Source organism: Cornus florida, unplaced genomic scaffold, assembly GCF_030987335.1.
Source record: "Cornus florida cultivar Cherokee Brave unplaced genomic scaffold, ASM3098733v1 CherokeeBrave_3.0.0_Hap2_Chr02, whole genome shotgun sequence".
Taxonomy (NCBI): domain Eukaryota; kingdom Viridiplantae; phylum Streptophyta; class Magnoliopsida; order Cornales; family Cornaceae; genus Cornus; species Cornus florida.
The window spans coordinates 43,124,352-43,143,410 of NW_026775572.1; the positions used below are offsets into that span (position 1 = coordinate 43,124,352).

Here is a 19,059-nt window from a genome sequence, read left to right on the forward strand (position 1 = left end):
AGCGGGGCAGGGGCTAATATGGCGGGGCGTGATGGGGATGGGAGAGGGGGTTGAAAATTAAACAGGTATGGGGGTAAAAAATTTGATCGGGGATGGGGATAGGGAATGAGATCCCCGCCCCACCCCATTGCCATTCCTAGATATGGTTGACGTTCCCTAGACTGTCCCGTTACCATCCCTACACCGGATCCGACACTATTTTTGCCCTAATTGTAACCATTTTTTATTTTTATTTATTATATTACCGATTCCAAAAATATTGATTTCATTTTTATTTTTTATTTTATTAAATGTGCCGGGTATCATGCTCCAAAAGGCAAAAGCAAACAATGCAAGGAAAAATGTCATGTGGGATTTTAGGTTAGTGAAGTCCGGAGTAAAGGGAGGCATTATAACTAATGGGAATTCCATTTTGGGGCTTCTACTTTGCTAACACTCGACTGCAATGGAAAACATAAACTCACAGGAACAAAATAGTAGTCATCACAGAGTTCAGCATATTTGTTATTTATCTATAAACTGAAAGAGAAAAATATATAAGTTGGAAATTTGACCCAACAAAGTTTGAGTAGGATAACAAAAAGGCCTTATTAGTCCTCTTCCTTTGTCATTGACCCCAAGCTTGCGAATGTATATACACGTTAAAATTATACAGAGGAAGAAAATTTCAAAAGTGCATCTTATTCTTCTTGGAGGAAGCCGTGTTTCTGAAGATCAAGAATAGTTTTTCACCCAGGAACGGGTTCTCAAGGAAAATAATCTCCTCCGCTGGAATATATTGAAAAATGAGGTGGAAAGGGTAAAGAGAATGAGTTTAGAAACGCAGCCAGTAAGTTCTACGTCGGAACCAGTTATAGTCAGGTAAAAGCACAATCGGTCCCCTGGCTGCAATTGCAATGTCCTGCAACAACCAAAGACATAAAAGACCAAAGGTTAGAGACCATGTTGAAGGAATCTTACTATCAATGAGACCCCGGAGCTAGTTAAAACCTACAAAGACTGTTTACAGGACAAATGGCTTCAGATGGGAACTAAAAGTCACGTTAATATCTTTACCAAATTTATGCCTGTGCCACGAATCGATAGATAATAACATTAAACGTCAAAATTAGGTGATTCGTAGGGCATACAATTTGCTAAAAGTTGCCTTTGAGCAGCTTTCTTGCAAAAGAGGTTCCGAAAGATTCATACCAGTTATAATAATCCTTCTCAATGGTAACAAAGGGAGTATTTCCTAGTTATCACATGAAAAAACTGTATTCTCATTATTCATTCACTAATTTTATTCAAGAAAATCCCCAAAACATAGCATATGTCCATGCAAAAGCATTGGTTCTCCAAGGCTTACAACTATAAGTGGACTACATTACTTTTGTGTTCTATGGGCAAAGAAAACAGAAACAATATGAATGGTGTAATTGCTTTTGTTGTGATTCAATAATCTCGTGTCATGAAAACAGAAGTGGATTAGAAAAGTTTGCCCAAGATTGACAATGAGAATCACTTTCATTTTATAAAATTCATTTCTGAAAGTGGGTATAGGTTTAACCATAAGCACTGCAGCTTACACCATACTTAAACCTACTGAATGAAGCACAATGGTCAACAGTGTAACAGAAAGAATTTAAGCCTTACCTGGTCAAATATAAAACGGTTTGCAACACGTTTGATGGTGCTGGCATTGACAGCATCAATCCTGGCAAATAATTCAGCGAACGAGATACGTCGGCCATATGTAAGTAGCTGCAGAAGAAAGCACTTCAAATAAGTCAAATGCTTGGCAGGATTTTGTAAAACGTCCACACATCTGTGCCAACTGCCAACAGTATGGGTTAAAGCAAAAGAAGGAAACCCCACCATGGCATTGATGCATCTTCAATCCGTATTTGTTTATGCACCCAGCAATTACACAGTGCTGGTGGTGGTTTTGCACCCATTTACTAACTCATATCAGATAGCCAGTCCACGGAAGGGTGTGTTTCTAGATGTTTGATGTGTCAGTCACCTTCGGACTGTCTAGAAAGGAACCAAAAAGTAGGGGGCTATCGGACCGCTTTCCCTCTAAACAACCCCACCCCCCACCCCGCGCGCACAGGGGTTGGTTATTGAAATGCCTAATTTAAATATCCACTCACAAAAATTGGGAAACAACAAAGACCAAGGATAACAACCAACATTTGATGGCCTATAATTAATTTCATAGAAGAAATGGTCCAGATAAGACCAGAATAGCAAGAAAAAGTTCATGCAATCAAATCTAAATGATAGACAAAAGGCTCTTTTAGGTTGGGATGAGATACATGACTTCATCCTAGCTTTACTGGAATCTAAAGCTAGTCCAGCCATGAAAGAAAGCATAATCTACTGACAAATAACGTAGTGACTCAAAAAGCAAATGCAGACAATGAGAAAGGCCCCTGTATCCATGATGCAGATAAAATCTATATAGTCTCAATTTGGGAAAAAAATAATGCACCTGACGTCCAATGTCTTCAGCTACAGGGCTGGTTCCGTCAATGTTGAGAAGCAATGTAGATTTAAGCTGTAAATAGCACACCGATAAGCAATAGAACTATGGAAACAAGTGCTCAACTGTAGAATAAAATATTAAATATAGATAGTGTTGGAATATTAACTCTCTCCAACTAGCTCTAATACCAGTTGTTGGGAATGTATTAACTCCCTCCAACAAGCTTTGTTACCAGTTGTTGGGAATTAAATCCACCTTCATTCAAGCACAGCGGAAGCATATTATCACACAACCATCAAACATGTATATTTGAAGATACATCATACACCAATCAAGCACAACATAATATTTAATGTGGTTCACCGAATCCTCTACGGCAACGTCCACGTAGAGAAGAACTTTCACTATATATGAATCAAGCAGAGAATATTACTACAATAGAGAATGCACTTACTACCACACACTCAACCCACCATTGGTGTTCTATCACTCACTCTCGGCCACCAATTTCAATGAAGGCTGCATACTCTTCTACCTTGCACCCACACTCTCCTCTCCTCACATCACTCACCCAAACCCTTGTTCTTCTCTACCTTCTCCACCCAACTCCACCTCTATTTACAGTCTTCAACCCATTCCTACTTGAACAAGGATTCCCACACCTTGTCTAAGAAGAAGTTACCAAATCAATCACAACTCTAAAAATAGAAACCTAATGAGAGACAACTTGCTCCACAAGTCTAAAATCTCTAGGAAAGAACGTCTTCTATTTAAGGAAGCAAATCCACAACTCATCAGGAAAGTGTGCCTAGTCTACAATAGTGCGACTGGTAAGACTGCTTCCGCACTCCACAATCTTCAAGAATTTGAGACACATCCAAACAGAAATAACATGAAGCCCCATCCCACTTTGCTAAGAAGTAGTTCTCTCACTTTAGCTGATGTAAAATTATGAAGCTCAACTAGGGAATAGTTAATGCTTCACATAATGGAATTTGCAATGAAGAACACCAAAGACATATCAAAATGAATAGAACAATGAAAACTGTAAGGTCCATAGAAAGTCAAACAAATAGTTGATTCACCAAGGAAAATAAGCAGCCTGGGAAAGCTATCTTATGTTCCAAAGTAAACAATCAAGATAAGCAAGATGTTAGAAATTTAGCCTCAATAAATGACTTTGGCAAAGAGGAATTTGACCTAGGAACCTTGATTTTACTGCCTACAGGTAAGATGCCACACCGGTAGCTTTTTTCTTCTCTTTTTTTTTTATTATTATTTTTTTTTTTTTTTTTGGTGTGGGACAAAAACTCAGAAAGGGAAGGGGATGAAAAAAGAAAAAGAAAAGAAAAAAGAAGCCACTCAGAACACGAGCATGAAGTTCTTTAGCGTTCGCTTTAGCACTTCCCAACAATAAAATATTGGTGTCAGCATCAGTTTAGGACATGCAATAAGGCATGAAAACCTGGCAAAATTAGAATGGCTAAAATTTATTGCAACTTGATTAAAAATGAGTAAGCTCCTCTAACTATGACAACAAACACTTGAGGAAATTTTACTAGCTGATGATTACTAGAAAACTTCAAGCAATAGTAACTTACAAGTTTACAACCATGATAATGCATGTTTCTGTGATAATAGCTGAAAATCTGACCTGTATACACCACACCACATGACATTCTCTTTCTACCATTTTTCTTCCAATATAATCACTACTTTACTGAAACTAAAAAGTTTATTTTTTAATTTTCTCAATTCTAATCCAAGAAAAACCAACCTTAAAAATCATGAATAGCTAACATATCAGACAAGCAATAACATAAAGAAATGCAGCGATATATTAGGGAAAAAAAAGAAGAGAAAAAGAAATGCTATAATACCATTATCATGATTCTAATACAAGTATACCAAAATTGTTTATGATCACACATTAATTTTTTTATATGTACGATCACACTCAATAATCACAATAAAGCATCATAAAACAACTAGAAACCATTGTAATTTTTCAATCTTAACCATCAAACTGATCACCTAGAAAACATAAAACACATCTAAAGTGTTGAGTCTTTTAATACATGCCCACAAGACCACAACATAGCAAAGTCAATATCAAAAGTAAACTCCAATAGGACAAATTGTAAATCTTTAGGACATCTTTTGGAGTTTATGGGTAGTTTGAAATTATAGTGTCGCTTTGGCTGTCTTTGTATTTCTTTGGGAGCGCGCCCTTTTTGAGGGCCACTTAATGAAATCTTACTTATCATTAAAAAAATAAAAAATAAATAAAAATAAAAAATAAAAAATAAAAAGTACACTCTATATATCACCAGCAATGCTCATGTGTTGAGATAGAAAATATAGCACAGTTAAATAGAAAACAAGAAAGGATTAGATGAAGGCCTATTCTGGTTTAACTATGACACAGTCACAAGAAGGAGCACAAATACCTGATTACGAGCACGAGTAACATCATCTTCTGAAACTCGGTAACATAACTTACTTAGCTCATACATTATTGCAAAAGCTAAATCATCCAAACAGTCCGGCTGACAAGAAAAACAAAAAAACCGAAAAGGTAATAAGAAGAAAACACAGTTAAATCTTAGAACCTCTTTCTTGAAGAAATGACGGTGCAGAGATAAACGAAAATAGTTCCCACCAGAATGAGAGGTCAAGTGCTCAATAAAAAAAAATAATAATAAAAATTGCTTGTTGACAAATAGAGATGAAAAGATCCAACTACCGAGATTAATTGTGGCAACTTGTGAGGTCCACATGCATATAAAGTAAAGGAAGGTTTAAGATGAGAATATAGTCAAATCATCTGATGGGCATATGAAATAAAAAAATGCCAGAAAACTTTGGAAATGAAGCAGCAGATGATCTCCATCCACAAAAAACAAGGCAATGGGAAGTTGGGCACCCAATGTAGCATGACCTAAAGCTTCCTCAAACTTTTCAAAACCTATTGTCAAGTGTCAACTAATTCCATTTCCTGATTCACCAAAATTCAAGCAAGGCGAAACCTTGAGAAATTTACAAGACTCAGATAAATGTGTTGGCTTAAAGTTCCATAAGCTTCCATCAAAGCATTCATGAGAAGGTAGAAGTAGCGTCCATTAGAGATAAAATGAGAGAAACTAACTAAAATGGTCTAGTGATATGTAGCAAAAGTGAATAATTATACCAGCAGAAAAAACATGGCCCACATTGAGGGTAATGCTAAAAAAAAAAAAAAAGGAATAGGAATAGCGAAATTAACGTAAATTAGATAATATGGAAAGACAGCGTGTGGTTTACTAGAGTAATGTCCTAGGAAAGGGCACAATGGCGAACCAAAACTCATGTAGCCTACACCAAATTGTTGGGATAACACCATGTTGAGTTGAGTTATGAATTTCATAATATTGTAAAATAAGGAGAAAGGAAAGCACCCTTCAGATATAATCATACTACAAAATTAATAAGTAAAATTTCTTTCAATCAGGCAATATGGCATACTCAGTGACCTCACCTTGGCAACAGCGTAGACACCGAATAGGCCTGTGTCTTTATAGTTGGTGTTAAAAGCCATCATGCTCTCAGCTATTTCATTGATGGCCACCCTCTGTACAAGCTCTGGACTGTTCACAGTTACCAAACCAATGCAGTTAGTGTCACAAATCTGTTCACAGTTACCAAACCAATGCAGTTAGGGTCACAAATAGGTCACATATGCTGGCCCTTCATTACTTATTGGATGCCTCTCTTCCCGGTACCTATATTTTTATTTATGCAACAAATTCTTTCTGAAAGGTAGAATAAGGAATGGCAGTAGACCATACTTCCTGCCAGTTGCAAAAACACAAAGGTGCATATGTTCTAATGAAGAATCTATGATATGGCCAAAAGCTCATAATACTGATCTCAGAAGCTTAAAAGTAAAAGAGATGGGAAAAGAAGAAGAAACTGACCCCGCATGTTTCCCTCCCCCTGCTTTTTTGTCCCATGCACCCAGCATAGATTGCATGACCATTAGGGCTACGGAATCTGGATCTGTCCATGATGCTCCATTAAATGCAACCGCAAACTGAGCAAGAGGAAGGTCATCATCTTGGATCCGAACCTGAATTTTCAAAGAACAATTACCCGAAACGTTCAAAGTACAGGTATCATGAATACTTGGCACATACACATAATAATGGACTATAAGCCACTTAAATTCTACACACTCACCTCAGAACCAGTGAATATTGCGGGTTCATCTTTAACCAACTGAGATGTAGTGATGGGATTAGCTGATAGCTTCGTAAAGAGCTTCTTCACTTGCTCAACAATATCTTCATGGTTAACAGCTCCAGCAGCAGAAATTACCTGAAGCCAAATCCAAAAACAAAAAACCTTGTAAAAATCTCTCAAAGCTACTATTTCAATGAGGAGCTCATTGAAATTAACAATTGATAACTAACACAAGTACACAACCAGTAACATATTAATTCGTAGTGTGCCATTATATTATAGGATCCACTCAAGTACCATTCTATGAGCGGCATAGTGTGTTGAAATGTAATTTTGAATATGTTCTTTTGTAATTGTCTTGATGTTGCCAGCTGGTCCAAGAATGGTTCTACCCAAAGGTGTGTGCTGGAATGCAGTAGCATGTAAATGGTCAAATATTACTTCCTCGGCATGCCCTTCCACCTGCAAGAAAATTCCAGAAGATAACATGAATTTAGATTAAATCTATAATCACACTGTTCTTTTAACATAATCATGCAGCACAATCAAACTAAATCACACAGCACAAATGTAAAGACAACTTCATTCTTCTCAATCTTCCAAAAAAAAAAGTATATAAGAACACTTTTACCATGATGTTAGTTGTCAATATGTAGATAAACACAAGACTACACCCCAAAAAAATAAAAAAAATGAATGCATCCATTGAATAGAAAACTGCTATGGTAAAGTATTTTCTCTTTTCTCACTTATCAAAAAAAAAGTATTTTAACTTTTACAGTATATACAGATAATATGTTCCATTTAAACTGCTATTGTATTGAATGAATGTGAGGTATGGCTTTTTTTTAACTGGAGTAACCTGTACTATCTAGGCAAGAATGTAATTCTTCTTCTTCAAAATCTTCCCCTCTCCAAAATCTTCTTCTCCTCCTTTCTACCTCTCTTTTTATACTTTCCGTCACATCTATCTTTTCAACCACCATCCCTTGCAAGACAGCCCATTTGTACAAGGCTTCTAAGAATTTCCTGCATCAGTTTGGTATCAACATCAACCTTGACTTCAGATTATTAAACTATATAAACAAACTTCATAGCGGTTCAATACTTCAACCTACACAAACATACTCCCTCCGTCCCACAAAAAGTGTCCCTTTCTGGAAACCTAACTTTTTAAGTGTGTAAATTTTAATTTTTCTATATTATAGAAAAATTTCCAAATATACCCTTTTATGGTGCGACCACATAACTTTAATTGGTTTTATAACTTCAAGGCAATGAGGGTAAAATAGGAATATTTTTAAAAATAGTACATTGGATTTTGAATTGGGACAATTATTTTTTTTTTTTTGATAAGTAAAAATAACATAAATAAAGGCGTTCAAAAGGGAACGCGTCCCAATTACAAAAGTGGAACCGGGACCTTAGTCCCAAAGAATCCAAGAAAGTAATTAAATCATCATAAGAAGAACAAAAGCTCCTCTTCACATAATTGAAAAGAAAACGAAGAATGTAAAGTTTGACCATTGCCGTGGACGACTCTTTCCCTTCGAACATTCTACTATTTCTCTCCTTCCAAATGCACCACCATACACAATGTGGTACAATTCTCCAGAAATCGCGAATATCTCTTCTCACTCGACAACCTCTCCAAACATTGAATTAACTCCTTAGTAGATCGTGGCATAACCCAACACATACCAAACAACCCAACAATAAGATTCCAACAGTTAGTCGCCACAGGGCAATGCAAAAGGAGGTGATCAACGGACTCCTCATCATCCTTGCATAGACAACAACGATTAACGATACAATTGCCCCTTTTTTCTCAAATTATCAATTGTCAGAATCTTTCCCCACACAGCAGTCCAAACAAAGAAAGCCACCCTAGTTGGAGCCATAGACCGCCAAATAGTTTTCCACGGGAAGTCTCGATTAACAAAATTTGACAAACATAAGAACAAAAATCTAACTTCGAAGCGACCATGGGAAGAAGGAGCCCAAATTAAAACATCATTACCTCTGCCAACGCCCTCCTGCCGATACAGAAGATCCAGGAAAACACATACCTCGTCCATCTCCCAATCCTAAAAAGAGCGCCGAAAATGCATATCCCACATAATCCCGCTGCTATCAAGCCGATAACAATGAACTAAGTAGGCGTGTTTATCAACACCAATACTAAATAATCTACGAAATGTACGAGAAAGTGGCTGATCCCCACACCAGAGATCTTCCCAAAACCGAATGCAACGACCATCACGGAGTTTGAATCTGATATAAGCCGAAAAAACATCTCATCCCTTCCGAATAGCCTTCCACATCCCTACTCCTCCCACCAGGGTAACCGGACGTGTAGACCAACCTCCAGCCTCTTCCCCATACCGACAAGAGACTAACCTGCGCCATAGACGATGTCTTTCTCTCCCATATCTCCATAACCATTTACCCAGGAGAGCTTGATTGAAAGGAACTAAATGTCTTATTCCAAGTCCACCCAATTTCCCGAGGCTTACAAACTTCCTCCCATCTGACAAGGTAGTACTTGAACTCATCGCCCTTTCCTCCCCAAAGGAAATCTCTTTGAATTTTTTCAATCTTCTCTGCAACGGAACAAGGGACTTGGAACATAGAAAGAAAATAAGTGAGAAGGCTCGATAACGTACTCTTGATAAGAGTAACTTTACCCCATTTTGACAAATATTGTTTCTTCCAACCTGCCAATCTCTTCGCATACCTGTCAATCACGGAATCCCAACTCCCCACTAACCTTGAAAAGACCCCTAGGGGCAAACCCAAATAAGGAGTAGGGAAATAACTCACCCTGCATCCAAGGACTGCAGCTAAAGAGGAAATATCCTGAACACTGAGACAAGCACACTCTTAGCCACATGGACCTTTAGCCCAGAAACTGCCTAAAAACAGGTCAATACACACCTCAAGTATCGAAGTTGAGACACATCAGCATCACAGAAAACCAAGGTATCATCTGCAAAGAGTAAATGAGAAATCTCCATCTGATGGACTAAAGCTCTACCCACCCTGAAACCCTTTATAAAGCCAAGGTCCTCTGCCCTCTGCATAAGTCTACTTAACCCCTTCATAACAACAAGAAAAAGGAAAGATGACAAAGGAATCCTTGTCTTATAACCCTAGAGCAGCCAAAGAAACCAACGGGAGAACCATTCACAAGAACTGAAAACTTGACAGACGAAAGACAGGTCTCAATCCACTTTCTCCATTTACTTCCAAACCCCATTCTTTGTAACAAATATAGGAGGAAATTCCATGATCATGATCATATGCTTTCTCAATTATTTTGGGACAGCCAAAAATGGAAAGGTGGACACTTTTTGTGGGACGGAGGGAGTATTTTAGATGAAATACAGATATCTATTACATGCGAATATTGTTTCTCATGAGTGATCGAGTGCTCAAATGTGACGCATTTTAGCACCTAAGCGAAGGTATTTTAGTCCATTCATCTATCTTTATTTTCCCGTTTTAGTACTTATTTGTGTTTTTGTCTATTTCAGGTCAATAAGGTTCAAAAGAGCTAAAAATGATTTATTACAACATTTTTTGAGTCAAGCAAAAGTTCCGAGAAGATTTCAAAAAAATCCAAAAAAAGGTCAAAAGTGCAGAATTTCGCCACCAGTGGATTTGGATCGATCAATCGATCGAAGCTTTTCTTCGATCGATCGAAAATATTTTGGATCGACCGAAAATACACTGGCAGCGAGTTGTCTTATTCCCGTGCGCCCGAACTCTACCCATAGTTGTTAAAGGCTCAAGGCGCACAAAAGCGCAAAGGCCTCCTAGAGCCTGAGGCGCAAGGCGAGGCGCGCGCCTGACTGAAGCAAGGCGCACATTGAAAAAAAAAAAAAAAAAAAATTCTATATATAAAGATGCAAAAGTCAACTAAATCAATTACTTAAGTTCAATATTCAACATAATGATACCAAAGCCAACTAAATCAAGTACTTGAGTTCAACAGTAAATAATTAAACATATTAATATAAAGATGCAAAAGTCAACTAATGAGAATTATGAGATAAAACTAAAACAAACATAGACAACAAAATACTAGGCATCTTTTAAAATACAAACTACATTCAAATTCAAGATAGCAAAATAAATTCATGTCAATTATTGGTGTTGTAACAAAATAAACCAGATTTCAATTAGCAAAAAAAACCAGATTTTAATTAGCAAAACCAGATTTCATGTCAATTAGCAAAACCAGATTTCAATTTCAAAGCAATTTTAACATTTCAATTTAAAAAAAAAAATACAGAGCTGCAGTCCAATTCCAAACTTCCAGTTCAGTTCATAAAAAAAAAAAATGTCTGCAGTCCAGTTCCAAAACCGGATTTCAATTTCAAAGCAATATTAACATTTCAAATTTTAAAAAAAAATACAGAGCTGCAGTCCAATTCCAAACTTCCAGTTCAGTTCATAAAAAAAAGAGAAAGAAAAGAAGACACAGAGCTGCAATCCAATTCCAAACTTCCAGTTCAGTTAAGACTGTGCACAGAGAAAGTTTGCTATAAAGAAGAGAAAGAAAAGAAGAAGAAGAAGAACAAGAAGAAGAAGAAGAAGAAGAAGATGAATCTGCAGAAGAAGAGAGAAGAATCTGCCGAAGAAGAGAGAAAAAAAAAGGGAGGAGAAGAAGAAGAAGAGCGAAGAATTCGCTGAAGAAGAGAGAAAAAAAGAGAGAAGAAAAAAAGGGAAGAAAAAGAGAGAAGAAGAAGAAGAAGAGAGAAAAAAAGAGAGTAGAATCGGTAGAAGAAGAGAGAAGAATCTGCCCAAGAGAGAGAAAAGAAGAGAGAAGGAGGAGAGAAAAAAAGAGAGAAGAAGAAGAGAACAGTGACTTACCTGGATTCGGATCGTGATTCGTGAGAGAAAGTCGGCAGATTCAGATCGTGTCTTTGCTTCAAGCCTTCAAATTGCGCCTTTGTCTTTCTCTTTGCTTCAAAGTTTCTCTGGCCGATTCACTTCACTTTTACACTTTCCTTTTGCTTTTATTTTATTCTTTTCTTTTAGTAAAGTTGTCTAAAAAGTATAATAAACAAATAATAAATAATAAACAAACAGCAAATAATAAACTAATAACAAAATACTAACAAATAAAAGGAGGCGCACTTTTTTTATGCCCGAGGCCTCTCGCCTCTTATGTAAAGGCGCACGCCTGTTCAAAGGGCAACGCCTTATGCATACAAAGGCGCATGACTTGCGCCTGTAGGCGCCTTGCGCCTCGGGCGCGCGCCTTCGGCGCTTTTAACAACTATGACTCTACCTACCACATAGTTGCGGGATTAGATATTTTAGGGGCTTATTTTTTGACTTGTTCACTACTCCAAGGACCTTGTATAAAGGGGGAATTGAATCATTTTGTAAAAAATCTTTTGTCTTCAATTTTATTTCATTGTAATTTTATTTTGGACAAACTACAATGAGTCTTTTTTTTACAATGTGTTCCCCTGAGGTTTGATCCATTTTACAAAGACCTCCCCTGCATACAAAAATTTGTACTTTCTGTCAGAAAAATTAGTTGAAGAGACCAAAATGCCCATCAACTGAGTGTAAAGACTCTGTTACCCTTATAGTTTTCATTAAATAACAAAAAAGAACCTTGTTTTAATGGACAGAAATACCCTTCTCTCCTACCCTTTCTCTTTCTCCACCTACCCAAAAAGCAGCTTCCATTGAAGCCAGCACCGAAGCTGTTTGAACCAAACTGAAACCCCATTGAAGATCATATCCAATCCAAGACCGAGATAATGACTCAATCGAAGCTTCTTGCCACTCCAACCGAGACCCAATAGGAAAGCCTCATAGCTATCTGATATATATAGATACACACACATACAAAAACAATGGGTTTTATACACAGAGCTATATATATATATATATATATACACACACATACAGTGAGCCAAATACAGAGAGCAATATATATATACTCACTCGACGGCAAAAAGGGGGTTCGATTCGTATTCTTTCCTTTGTAACGGGTACCAAACCCCGATTTGATCACATTTAGCTTGCTTGGGTGAGAAATTGAGCAAGGAGTAAATAAGCTAACCCAGATCGCTATTCTAAATCCCACCGATGAGATGTTAGTTGCCTCCTTAAGCAGTTGTATATATACATGACTGAGAATTAACCCTAAAAATCCAGAGAACCATAAAAGATGGTTGGGCAACGACGGCGATGAGGTTTGGGGTTAACGTCGAGATTGATCTCGCTGTGGCGGCAACAATGCTATGATGCTGGTCTGGTGGAGACGGCGTGATAATGTTGGTTTGGGGTTAATGTCGAGATTGATCTGGACGATGGTGACGAGATTTGGGAAATCGTGCTTGCTGATCGCATAGTTGGGATTGGATTCGCGTTGTGCACGAAGGCATTAGAGGGACGATTAGGGCTTTGATTTGGTCCTTTTTCGGTACACACAGGTTAGCTCTTCTATATCAAGCTTTTGCTCAATCTTCTACGGTTTGGATCATTTAAGCTCTGTACTCATCTTCGGTTGGGTTGCTAAAGCATCTGATCATCAATGGAGCTCACTCTCTGTCGGTGTGTGTGTGTATATATATATATATATATATTCAAGCAATGGACACCAATCTTCGAACTCGCCGGAGCTGTTGGGTCTTCAATAGCGTGGCTTCAGTGTCTTCAATGGTATGCATCAGTTTGACCTTTAATGGAGCTCACTGTTGGTTCGTCTCTGAAGCTCACTGGTTTTGGGTCTTCAATGGAGTTGCTCAGAACACGCCGGATTAAATGGGCGTTGCCGCTCGGAGCTCGCCGGTTTTAATGGACGCTCCTGTTTTGTCTCTGACGGTGACATTTTGGCCTCGCCGACGACCTGAATTTTGCTGGCCCGTGGTTCAGTTTGAGATGGGCAACGTAGTGGTGGTGGTAGGAGGTTGAGTGATGGTTGCGATTTGAGGGTAAGGTGGGTGGTGGCGATTTTTGGGGGTGGTTTGGTGGGAGGAGGGGCCGTGGTTGGGGCAGTAAGAGGAGGAATAGAGGGAACGGATAGAGGAGAGAGAAAATAGGATTGGAGGAAGAGAAAAGAAAAGGTGTCATAGGCAAAATGGTCCTTTGTTATTTTCAAATATTTTAAACTTTTTTTACAATATAATAATAAGGGTAGTTGAGTAAATTCATCTAAAAAACCCTCAAATTTGTCATAGGGGAGGTCTTTGCAAAAAAGAGGCAAACCTTTGGTTTACTTGCAATTACATCAAACCTCGGGGGAGGTCATTGTAGTTTGCCCTTTATTTTATTTTTCTCTCTAGAAAAGTTAGAGATTAGAATGAGAAGAAAAGAGAACAGTGGAGGCACCAAAAACACATCTCAACATCTAGACACTCTCTCTCTCTAGAATTCAACAAAGAAGAAGAGGAAGAAGATGGAGCCATGTTTGGGGATTGCCCTCGAGGGTTCCAAGATCACACCCACCTCTCCCATGATTAGCTAGACTTCTCCTTGGGGCTTGGATGAGCCCCAAGTTTGTAATCTAGACCTCTTATCTCTTTCATACTTTTTAGGGAATAATATCTTGTTATTAGTGTTTTAGCCTTGTAAATTTAATGAATCTTGGGTTCTCCTTCGATTTTTATGGATTAATTCTTTCTATTGATTCTCTATGTGATTACATGTTGTCTTATGTGTGATTATTTGGGAATTGATCTCTACACTAATTTTTATATATTAATTACATGTCTATGTGTGGTTCATTGAGAATCTAGTGATGGCTAAACATGGTTTTTATTAGATGGGTTTGTCAATTAATTTGATAGATTATTCTTATACTTGATGGGTTGTTCTACAATTTAATTCATGCTTGTAGGTAGGTAGACAATCTATACTTGATTTGATATTACAAACCTTATTATTGCAAATTCCATGATTCTCTCGATTAATGTGTGCTACAATTGTGACTAGTTTGATGGGTCATGCTTAGAATTGATGGGTTGTTCTACACTTAGTTTTGTCGATTAGGTAGGCAATTCATTATTGAATTTGATGGTCCATGCTTAATATTGCAATTGGTAATCGCATTTTGTTCACAAGAAGGTTTTCCCCAAATTAGTTGAAAGTGTGTGGTTTGGTGAACAAGCTTGGTGGCAATTCCAATGGACCCAAGACCTCACTTCTCATCTCTTAAATCCCTAACTCAACTTATTTTATTTTAATTGCATTTTAATTTCCTTGCATCTTAGTTTAATCAACCAATCTCTCTCTTTGCAATCAATTGGTACATTAGAGTCGAATTTAAATTCCAACACGTATAATCTTTGTGGAAGATCCCTATTCGCTATGCTTCATTAGTTGTAATAGTGGTTTTATAAATGTAAATTTGACTAGAAAAGCTTCATAAACCACATTCATATTTTGACCTTGCGAAGCGACCTCTCGCATTACAAAGTTCGTTTTCTAAACACTTAGAAAAGGGCTCGTCAATGAGGTTTATAAATAGTTCTTTGCTCAAACTTGGGAGTCAACCTTCAACCAGTCCAAAATCTAAGCTCCAAGAAATCATTGATGACTTAAAGCAACTCTCTCCACATGAAACTGATGGCAGTTATTCATCTACGATGCTAAATCAATGAGAATATAGATCTCAAATTCAATTTCTAGGAGTTCCCGATCTATCTCCATCTCCTTCGCATACTTTTGTTCCTTCTGGATTCCACCCAAATCCCCGTAAACCAAATATTCAAGGTTCCGCCTAATAGGACATGCACTCCACAACCTTACATGTAGAAGATTTCTATTGTTCCCCTCAAAAAGAATCTACCTATTTAGAAAGTATAAAAACTCGTACGAATTTTGATAGAAGTTTCAAGGTCAAGACACCAGAATTCCATGGGAGATATTATCTAGATGCTTACCTAGACTGGGATGCTGACGGTGACGGTCACATTCTATAGATGGCATCAATCTATCAGAGCCACTGAAAGCCTAATTTGCTACCACAGAACTCAAAGGTGCTGTACTTCTTTGGTGGAGGTGAAATGAAAATATCCAACAACAACTAGGTTAGATTCCAATTATTTTCTGGGGTGTCCTGAAAATACCATGCATAGGAAGTAAGTTCCAACAGAATAAATGAAGCACCTTGCAAAACAATTTCATCAAATTCAACAAGGACAGAGCGTGGTTGAAATGCAGATTTGGAGAAAGAAGTGTGCTGCGAGAAAGGATAAAATTATAAATGATTACATTTGTTACACGTTAAAGAATTAACCAATGGAAATAAAAATGAGAGTAAATCAACTAAGATAGATGGTTCGTGCATAGAAAACACCAATAAGTGCATCAATAGGAAGTTATTTGAGCCACATTGAAGATAAAGATAGATGAAGGGAAAACCAAAATTAGCATGTGTTGAGATAGTAAAGAAATATATTGGAGAGTTTCATTTAACTTAAGTTATGACATTATATAGAATAGAATGACCAAACATGATTATTGTAATTGACACCCAATAATTGGGATAACTCTTTATTGAGTTGAGTTGATTTCACATGGTTTCTTGATTGTCACGTTATAGTCATCTATTAGATTGTCACCAAGATTTCAATGGGTTGTCACCAAATTATCAATGGAACTTGTAACATGCTAGGTTGTGTCCTAATTATCAATGGGTTGACACCTACTTGTAAACTCCTTGGCTACGCTACATATATAGTGTTGTAGTGTTTCATTGTAAGTTGTTAGTGTGTTGGATTTAGGGCTGTAATGTCATTTTAAGCTGATATGGTATATAATTGATGCCGATCATTATCATCCTTACTTTCATCCCATATGAATGAGATCAGCCACATAAATTCTTGTTCCCCATTCTTTTTAAAAGGAATTTTTCTTGTTATATTTGATCGGTGTGGGAGTTTTAATTTTCTCAATTGGAGTAACCAATTGTGTAATTCCTATAGGTACCTAGGAGAGAATCTTTCTCATTCTTTCTTCTTTATATTTCCTTTTTTCCCTTCAATTACTTTATCTCTTAGAATTCTTTCTCTCCAAAGATATTGTCTGTTTTCCATCACTTTGGCACCACTCCATGCATCTGTCTCACCAAACCATCTTCCTTCGCAAACACAAGTGTTTACCTTGTTGACATTGTACATAATACCTATATCAGCGGAAAAATGATAAAAGATTACCCACCATCAGAACTTGGAGACTACAACAAATTTAAGAATCCATAATATTACTCGATGAAAGTGTGCAATCCACCAACATTCCTATATCTCACAGTTCACTTAAAAAAACAGCATCCCTATATCTCACAGTTAATTTGATCTCTGTTGTTACATCACAACCCGCAATTAATTACATGGTTGCACACCCAATATGTGATGACACCACTTACCAACCTTGAGTCTTGGATGAACTTCATTATGGCCTACTGTCTCACTTAAATCTTTCCCTCCTTGTATACATGATAGATAAAGTCTATTTTGGTTTTTTTTTTCTTTTTTCGAAATATCCTTCACAAATTACGGTTATACTTAATATCCACCGAAGAGAACAAAGAATGGTAATATTGCAATCACAAATCCCAACAGAATGTACTATTATAACAACTGAATACTCTAACCCAAACTGTTTTTTTAAACTCTTAGTTGCATTCCACACTGTGAAAATCATAAATTATTGTAACTTCTTAATCATTTTCTTTATTTACTAGCTGAAACTCAAGCACTCACTTTGCCTTGAACCATCCATCTTATAGGAAGTACCACCAGGCTACGCCACATGGTACAGTAACTTCTACCACAATGCACTATTAGAATAACCATATACTCTAGTCCAAATTCAAGAATCATTTTTTTTATAAATTAGTAAGTCAACAAGTTCAAAACAATTAAAACATGACATTAAGAACCTCCAGACTCGCATACCTCTTCCATTTCTCGAAGAATCACGTTGCGCTCACGATTAATTCGATCCTCCTCAAACACAGAATTCTGCAATATATCCGCAAGAATGTCAAGCGCCTTCGGCGCATCCTTGTCCATGACCTTGGCGTAATAGGTCGTCTGTTCCCTCGAAGTGTACGCGTTCAAATGCCCTCCCATGTTCTCAATTTCCTCCTCCAAAACCCTAACCGGCCTCTTCTCAGTCCCCTTAAAAATCATGTGCTCCAGAAAATGCGCCACCCCATTGGTGTCGTCGGTCTCAAACCGACTCCCGGCGTCGATCCAGACCCCGACGGTGGCGGTGTGGCCGGCGAGATTGGACTCGGTGGCGACTCGGAGGCCGTTCGGGAGAGTAGTAATTCGAGTCTGGGGTGATGACAGTATGGATGTGTGATCGGCGAGGACGGGCTTCGGTGAGGCGTACCGGAGGAACCGATGGTCGGGGTTCTCGAGGCGTTTGACCTTTGATTTGACGGATCCGGCGAGGCGGTCGTAGATCATGGCGTCAGGGGGAGGCGGAGACGGCGGTGCGGCGGGAGCATCGGCGGTGGCGAGAGCTTGGGAGGCGGATCGGGAGGGTTGGGTGAGAAAGGGCGGAGTAAGTGATACTGACGGTTTTCGAGAGCAGCGAGAGAGGTTGAGGAGATGGCGAGTCGCCATGGGCTAGGGTTTGTGATCGTATGCTGTTTGAATTTCGCAATTTAGCTGCAGATTGTGTGTATAGAGACTAGAGAGAGACAGCAGTGGAGATGATGGTGGGAAGAGAGGGACAGAGAGAGAATTGGTTCCTCTGCAATGGTTTAATGCCACGTGATTCATAGGTTTGTCACCCTCCCAACAGAATGCGGTCAATGGACTCAATGGGAAAAAAAAAAAAAAAAATCAATAATAAACATATGGAATACATGATAAATTCTTCATGGGCCTGGGCCGTTAGCAACGACAACTTATTCATGGACCAAAGTGGGCCTGGGCTATAGCACATGCCATGGTGTTGTGGGAGTTTTGTGTGGGACTCGATAATATTTTATCGTTCTAATTTTGAGTCCGTTTGAGCCCCCAATGAATACGCTGACAAGCTCAATAGATCCAAGGTGCTCTATGATAAGAAAATTTTAAGACCTGAATTTTGAGTGTGTAAATTTTCAGAAGTAATGTATATCCCATTTTAAGTAGTGCTTATAGTTTTTAATTTTTAATTTTATTATCAAATGTACTTAAGTGAATAATAGTTTAATACATTAAGAATTAAGTGCTGGATTGAGTAACTGTATTAAAAAGTTCCATCATTGATGTAATCGAGAAAATATTGACTAATACATCCGTCGATCAAATTTAAAAATGACAAATGTGGAAAATGTGAGAGGAGGCGCGACCTTCATTACATAACATCACCATGACTTCGGTAGTGGGACTCACAAA

At 37.9% G+C, this 19,059-nt stretch overlaps 1 protein-coding gene across 1 annotated transcript; it reads right to left on the bottom strand.

The window, feature by feature from the left end:
* Positions 1–477: 477 nt before the first annotated feature.
* LOC132294804 (probable mitochondrial-processing peptidase subunit beta, mitochondrial) lies at positions 478–18,454 on the bottom strand. The gene is made up of 9 exons (XM_059792805.1): positions 17,620–18,454; positions 6,989–7,153; positions 6,689–6,826; positions 6,427–6,578; positions 5,988–6,096; positions 4,921–5,019; positions 2,477–2,542; positions 1,636–1,743; positions 478–901 (listed from the first exon to the last, which is right to left on the bottom strand). Exons 1-9 carry the CDS (start codon positions 18,295–18,297, stop codon positions 815–817), a joined length of 1,602 nt encoding a protein of 533 aa, XP_059648788.1. The 5' UTR covers positions 18,298–18,454; the 3' UTR covers positions 478–814.
* Between the last annotated feature and the right edge of the window lie 605 nt (positions 18,455–19,059).